Source organism: Cariama cristata, unplaced genomic scaffold (assembly GCF_000690535.1).
Source record: "Cariama cristata isolate BGI_N322 unplaced genomic scaffold, ASM69053v1 scaffold6825, whole genome shotgun sequence".
NCBI lineage: Eukaryota > Metazoa > Chordata > Aves > Cariamiformes > Cariamidae > Cariama > Cariama cristata.
Window position 1 is genome coordinate 9,551 of NW_009619129.1, and position 7,133 is coordinate 16,683.

The 7,133-nt window shown below is 50.8% G+C and overlaps 1 protein-coding gene across 1 annotated transcript in view; it reads left to right on the forward strand.

Moving 5' to 3' along the window:
* Positions 1–1,392: 1,392 nt before the first annotated feature.
* NRP2 (neuropilin 2) overlaps positions 1,393–7,133 on the forward strand; it is a gene marked incomplete at its 5' end in the record, with an annotated part of 26,187 nt that continues 20,446 nt past the window's right edge. The window contains one exon of the mRNA XM_009701110.1: positions 1,393–1,570. Coding sequence (XP_009699412.1) covers positions 1,393–1,570 — 178 coding nt within the window. The remainder of the gene's footprint in view (positions 1,571–7,133) is intronic.

Here is a 7,133-nt window from a genome sequence, read left to right on the forward strand (position 1 = left end):
CTTCTGCTCCCTCAGGGGCATGGGATGTGCCTCAGGCCCCATCACAAGGTGTGCAAATGTGGGCCCTGCGAAAGCCCACCTGCACCCTCCTGTGGGACCGCAGCCCTCTGGGACTGTGGGGGAGGCTGTGGGGACAGCCTTGTAGTGGAGACAACCTGCGAGGGGCTGCGTCCCATGTTGTACCCCATTGCTTATCGTCAGAGAGGGGAAAGTCTTTCTGCAACATGGGACTGGGGTCACCCTGTATGCCTGCCAGCCTGCCCTGTGGAGGGGCTTAGGATTTTGCTGGGTTTTGTCCATTTTGCTGTTTTTTACCCATTTTGCTGGGTGTGAGGAGGCAGTGCTGTCGTCCAGGGGCAGCTGTGGCGGCCTGTGGGGCTGTGGCGCTGGGATGGGGCAGTGGCAGGGGAGGGGGGGCAGTGAGACCCATGTGATAAGGGCCTCGTGGAGAAGGGGACTTTGGGATTTGTAGCGTGTTATCAATTGACCCTGTGATGCAGATTTTCCTCCCAGCAAGTAATGCAATAATAAATTTGATTTGCAGCGTTCATGAAATTAAATGTTTTTTTGAAGATGAAATCACCCTCTAGGGCCTGTTCTAACCCAAAGCTGAGAGTGCTTCCTCCACTCACCACGCAGCTGTTGCCAGCCATTTGTGGGCTAGCCCCACAAAACCACTGCTGCTGATTATCTCCCTCTGCAATTCTAACGGCTGGGTTAGCTTGAAAGGTTTTGGGAGGCAGGAGGCCAGTCTGCCAAGATGGGGTCATGGCAACAGGCAGGGTTGGGGAGGGAGAGCAACAGCAAGTGGAGAAGGGCTGTCGTGGGGCTGCAGGCTGGGGCCAGGAGGGCCAGATGCTGTCCTCAGCTCTGCCGCTGGCTGCATGGGCTTGCCATCAGCCTTGCCATGCCTCAGTTTCCTTCCTTGGGAACAGCAAAGCTTTCTGCACTCCTGCAGCTGTATCAAATTTCTGGTGTCCAAATTTTGGTGTTTCCTGAGGCAGCTGTGGGAGACTGCCACAGAGCAGCTTGCAAAGGAGGCAAAAGAAGGGATAAAACAAGGCGGCTCCAGATGATCTGATATCAGTCTGTCTCTTACTTTATGACTCTGTAATTGCCTCGGCAAGAGCATTTATTTCTCTTTTCTGGTCTGTGCGAAATGTGGTATGTAAGTGTGGCAGGAGGTGGAGGGGAAAAGGAGTAGGTTTGTTGTGTAGAATAATTGTCCTTGCCCAGAGATTAATATGAGATATTAGTGTACCAAACGGATGTCAACAGCCTGGAGAATGGCCTTTATCAGAGCACCCCTATCAGTGGCTCCAAGGGACCGGCTGTGCACAGCCGATGCCCAGAACCTGTTTCATTGCCTTGTTCCCTTCTGTGTCTCTGCAGCTCAGCCATGCGGGGGACGTCTGAACTCCAAGGAAGCCGGGTACATCACCTCCCCAGGGTACCCCAATGACTACCCCTCCCACCAGAACTGCGAGTGGGTCATCTATGCCCCTGAACCCAACCAGAAGATTATCCTCAACTTCAACCCTCACTTTGAAATTGAAAAGCACGACTGCAAGTAAGAGCCTTCCTTTTCCTCTCTAGTACATAGTCATCTCTTCCTGCTTTTGCCTAGTGGTATGGGTCTCATGCTTCCTTGCATGTGAAAACAATAATCGTCCTGAGCCCCCATAGCACTGCATCTCATTACCTTTCAGGGGCAAGTGTGCCTCTGCCAACTTGGTGGTTATAAGATGCTTCTTTGGACACATAGGATGAGCCTACTCTGCGTTGAACTGGTTGATCTTGACTGAGCCTGGTATCACCTGAAAGCAAGAGCTAACTGGCTTTCAACCCGAGTTTGACTTTGGTTGAAAGGCAGCTTGTTTTTCTCAGTGTCAAAGTGACCTCGCTGTCCTTTTAAACTGTGCTGGGAGAGCAGAGCAATTTCCTGGTGTCTAGTTAGACAGAGGTATGGCATAGAGAGCCCTAGGGCTGGAGACCCAGGCTCAGGCCATGTGAGGCTGGAGGCTTGGGGGTCTGAGGTGTTTGTGCTGGATCTGACTTTCCACAGTGCTTATTCTACTGTGTTTGGTAAACTGGGGGTTTGGTTTTGTTTGCTTTTTTTTTCTTTTCTCCTAAGAAGGGACTCGGAAACTAGATGTCCAGGAAAAACAATTAACAGCTAGTAAAGAATAATTAATAGCATCAAAGGCCACTATAAAAGGCTGAGTTAATAACATAGTCTCAGCAGACGTATAAACCTGTGTATTTAATCTGGAATCCACAGCCAGCTCTAGGGATGCCTGAGCTGTGAAGGAGCTTGAGGTCTCCTAAAACAGGCCTGACACAGCAGTCTTGCCAGACATGTTGGTCCTGTTAATTAAAAGGGGGTTAAATATAGTGAGGGGAACTCTGTTTGCAAAAAGGACAGAGGGACAGGGGAAGTATTTATGGGACTGTAGAATCAGTCCTGTGGAGAACAAAGAATTCAGCATGGGTTTGATGATGTACTGAAGGTTAGGAAGTGTAGAGCTGGATCCTCAGCTACCGTAAATCAGCATAGCTCCTATAACTCTAATGAAGGTGTGCTGACTGATGTCATTGGGGCTCTCGTCACCCCCTACAGATAAAGCCTGGACTAATAAAGCTTTGAGAACCATGAACTCTCCCTGAAGTCACTGTGTGTGCAAGGTGTTTAGCACTTTGCAGGATCAGGCCTGCGTTATAGAGAGGGGAGAAGGTAGAGAAAGGCGTAATGTGAGCATAGATGAACACAACAAGGCCTTGGCGGTGTGCATGAGAATGATGGCTGCTATCAGATTTTATTATTGCTTGCGCAGGCTCAACTGTATAGCCTTCTCATAGCTAATGTAGTTGCCCCAGCTTCACAGTAATAAAAGCTTTATAGACCTATATTCGCAGTCTGCAGAGTATGTGATATATATTGGGCAGGGCAATGTTGTGTGCAGGGCAGGGGTTGAGCTGGGCAGGAGGGATGCCAGCTTCTGCCTCTCCAAGGTCTCAGGCAAGCAAAGCCAGGTTGTTCAGAGAGCCAGAAATCCCCACGGGCACCTGGCTTTTCCTCCACTTGTAGAAAGCTGTCAATTTTAGCTCTGAGCACCTTGGACAACTTTTGCTGCCTGTCAGAGAACAGGGTCTGGTCCGGAGCTGCAGGTGGTGTGTGCTGGAGGGGCTGCCTGAGCGCTGGAGATGTCCCTTTGCTGCTTTCTACTTTACCATGGCAAATCTTCTGAGTGGCTGCTCTGTGGTCTCGCCCTCTCCCTTTCTGCATGTACATGCACGAGGGAGCCTTTAGTTAAAGCAGAAAGGTTTGAGTTGGAGGATTTGGTCCTCCATGTGGGACATGAATGGTGGAGGGTTTGTCAGGGTCTCTGTCTCAGTTGAGCTCCTGCGGCAACATTGCTCTCTAGAAAACAGGTAGTAACATCAAACCTTTCCTGCAAGTGAAGTCTGTCTGGACCTCTATCCCCCCAGCTACCACCTGTGTGCAAGTGAAACAGCCTTCATCCACAGTGCAGTTGGGCTTCTGCTGGCCACAAGTGTGAGCTGGGAGCCAAGCTGGCTTTGGGTGCCTGCTCCCCAGAGCCAGCACTGCAAAGTAGTGGGTTTGAAAGAACTTCATGGACAGTGCTTGACAGGAAGCATATCAAAACAAATGAAAACAGTGCACGATAAACACTGCCTGAAAGAAATTGATAGGAGGCAGATTTTTTTATTTTTTTAAGTGACCTACCAGAAGGAGGCAAGTATTAACACTGTGTAATGCTTGGGCATTAAGCAGTACTAATAAGTGACCATCTAGTAATAAATCTCATCTGAGTGTCAGAGGGTAATTTATGAAGAAACAAAGGCCTCATTGCAGCTGCAGGTGGGAATTTTAACAGGAACAGGAGTTCAGCATCAAAGAAACAGTCTCAGGGCAGAGCCCTTCTTTTGACATCTGATCATTAATATAGAGCACATTCACTCAAAGGTGACAGGCTGATGAAGCCCATGGCAGCACTCTGTCTCTGGGCAGACAAGGTTCCCCCTGCTCTAGTATTGTTACCTGGCAGCTATCGGAGTGGGAGTGGGCAGCTTCCAGCTGCCAGAGGTAAACACTGTAACCCCTTCATCTGTTGCTTCTTCCTTCGAGGTTTCGTTTTACCTTATTAGGCTAAAGTTTCTCCCTCATAAAGCATAACATTTACATTCCTAAAACTCATTCTAAAGGCTACAAAAATATCTGCAAAAGTCTTTTTGCTTTTACCGTGCCCTTTCTGGCCTTCCTTGTATCTGCTTTAGATTTCCCTTTGGGACAGGACACGTTTCCTCCTGTGTTTTGCACAGTGCCTGGCACCCTGGGGACCTCTGCGGAAAGGTCAGTGATTTCCCCTCGCCGGGCAGCTGGCCGGAAAGGGCCTGTGTACCTGGTGCTACCCGGACGGCAGAGCGAGAGCTGGCTGCAGAGAGCAGCTTCGGCAGCCGGCCCTCCCTGCCTGGAGTGGGGTAGCAGGAGCCAGGGATGGACGCCCTGAGGTGGCAGCCAGGGGCGGCTGCTTGGTGCTGGTTGCTATTGTTTTTCTGGAGGCACATCTGGGCTTTTATTTTTCGGCTGTGTCCAGCTGTATTAAGTAGTAACTGCACTGCCACCACCACCATCATGAAGGGAGTAATTTGGTGTAATTGAAACCCCAGAACATATTTCTCTCTCTGTGTGCTTCATATGTGTTCTGAGGAAGCACCTTACTTTGGGAAGGCACTTTAGCTTAAGAAAATTAGCCTCCTCTTGCTGTTGTGGCTCTTGTGTACCCGCACAGGAGGGATCCCTGTTGCAGGAGGGTGGGCACGCTTTGACAGGGAGTATGGGACCTGGGCCGTTGTTCATGCTGTCCCACAGCCGTGGGGCCACAACAGTAATGGCAAAGCCAAAAGGGAAGTTTGATGCTCTGATAAAAGACCTTCCAAACTATTCAGAAATAATTGTAATAGCCTGTCTGCTCGCCATTTCTTCCTCTCTGTTCTGCGAGTGCAGCTGTTGCTCAGGCACTGCGGCCCTGCGCCGTCAGGATCTGCTCTCTGAACAGGGAAGTGGCATCCAGTGGAAAAGAGCATGCTGCTGCTGCTGTGGCAAGATGTTTCCACTCCCCACATGGCATGGCAGTACCTGGGCAGCTTTGTACATGCCAGGTTTTATTTGTGATCCCAGGAGCGACCTGAACTGTTTGCAATAGGTGTGCGACAGGGATGGCTGTCCCCCAGCTTGTGCAGTCACGTAGCCGAGCTGCCCACTCCTTCCTAATTGCCGTTTCGCTGTTCTGTCTGCACTGCTTGCTTGGAAAATCCGAGTCAGAAACCTCAGCTCTGAGTGAATCACTGCGTTTATAACCAACCACCTCCTTTTCCATTCATTCCTCCCTCCCACTGGTGGGCTTCTCTTTTGACCGTTAAAAGCTCCCTCCCAAGACTGGCCACTGACTGCCATCCCGGGCTGCACTCGGCTGACTCTGCCAGAGGATTAGGCTGGGCAGAGCTGCCGTTGAGTGCTGGGACATTGCAGTACACACACGGCAGAGGCACGCTCTGCCACGGCTGCAGCAGATGGGCTCATGCTCCCTCTGCAAGCAGAAGACCTTTCAACTGAGTCATAACATCTGCACCAGAGGAACGTTACTTTTTAAAAAAAGCCCGACTGATAATCAGACCATACCAGTGGGTTTTTCTGTAGCCCTTTGCAACACTGCGATGGCTGGGATCCCTGGCTGGGGAGGATTTGGGGGACCGCTGCCGTGGCTCGCAGCCCCCTCTGGTGGCACATGCCAAATGCTGGCAAAGGCTTCTGGAGACAGGGGCCTGGGGCTCCAAAAACAGGCAGGAGCTGGCAAATTAGAGACAGCCCAGAGCTGCCCAGTCAGGCTCTTCCTCCTGACTTTGGCTCCCCATGTCAAGCCCTGAGGGTCTCCAGAAACAGGCACTGGGGCCACTGTAATGAGGAAATTTAATGCAGTTGTCACTGTGACCTCGTAAGAGCCACGGTGGTGCCAGGAGAGTTGAACCAGGTTCAGATCCTGGTGTGTGCTGGATACCAGGCAGGCATGGCAGGAGATGCCCCTGCTCCCAGCCTGAAGGGCAGAGGGGACCACAGTTTGGCATGGGAACCACGCTCTCAGTGCCCGTCATGTGGAGCACTGCCTGCCAGGGGTCACTGGCAGTAACGTGATGGTGTTCCCAGGCCACAGTACAAAGGGTGAGGCATGCGGGCTCAGCTAACCAGTGAAGGCCTCTTACGGCAGCATGGCCATCTCCTGTGCTTCCAGGAAGCTGGGCACTAGAACAAAACAGCTCTGCATCCTTCCTAGAGAGCAGCAGAGACGCTGGCCCAAGTCCCTTGCGCGGGCAGAGGGAGCTGCAGCCAGCCCCAGTGCCCAGTGACTGGCAGGCAGCTGGTGGCTGCAGTATTCAGCCTGGCCCTCTTGACCATCTCCTTCAACCAAGAGCATAATATTGCAAGAAGCTGTCCTTCCATCAGCAAAGGTTAAGAGTACACGAGGCAGCAATTATGGACAGTTAATTAGTAAATGCTTTGAAAAGTACGCATAATTAGCTTATTAGTAAACATTTTAGAAACAATGCTTGAGGTTGGGAAAATGCTTAGAAAAGAGAAATACACTTGGAACACCTCGGAACACCAAGGCTTGGGGAAGTTCTTCATTGGGACGCAAGGGGAAGTGACTGCATCGCCTGCAGCACTGGGGGAGTCGAGCTTTAACTTTGCAGAGAGGGGAAGTCAAAGATGAGATGTTAAGGAAGGCATTTGCTTGCTCATACGTTTGTGGCATGGGTAGCCAGAAGCAACATTTCTAACGTACAGGAAATAATTCAGTCTGGGTAACATGACACTGCAGCTCAACTTGTCTTCAAATGAGCTTCTACTGTTTTTTAACTCTGTCCAGCATCCGCTGTATGGTTCATAATTCCCATCAAGCCCAGGTCATTTTCCAAAATGAAACATCAATGAATGTGTTAGCTGTGACGGCATTAGACCAGTGCATGAGTTAACAGCTCAAGGTTGTTCATATCTCTGTTCCCTGCTGCCCATCTGCGCAGCTGCGAGAGCTCCGCTTGCTCTGTGGCTGTGC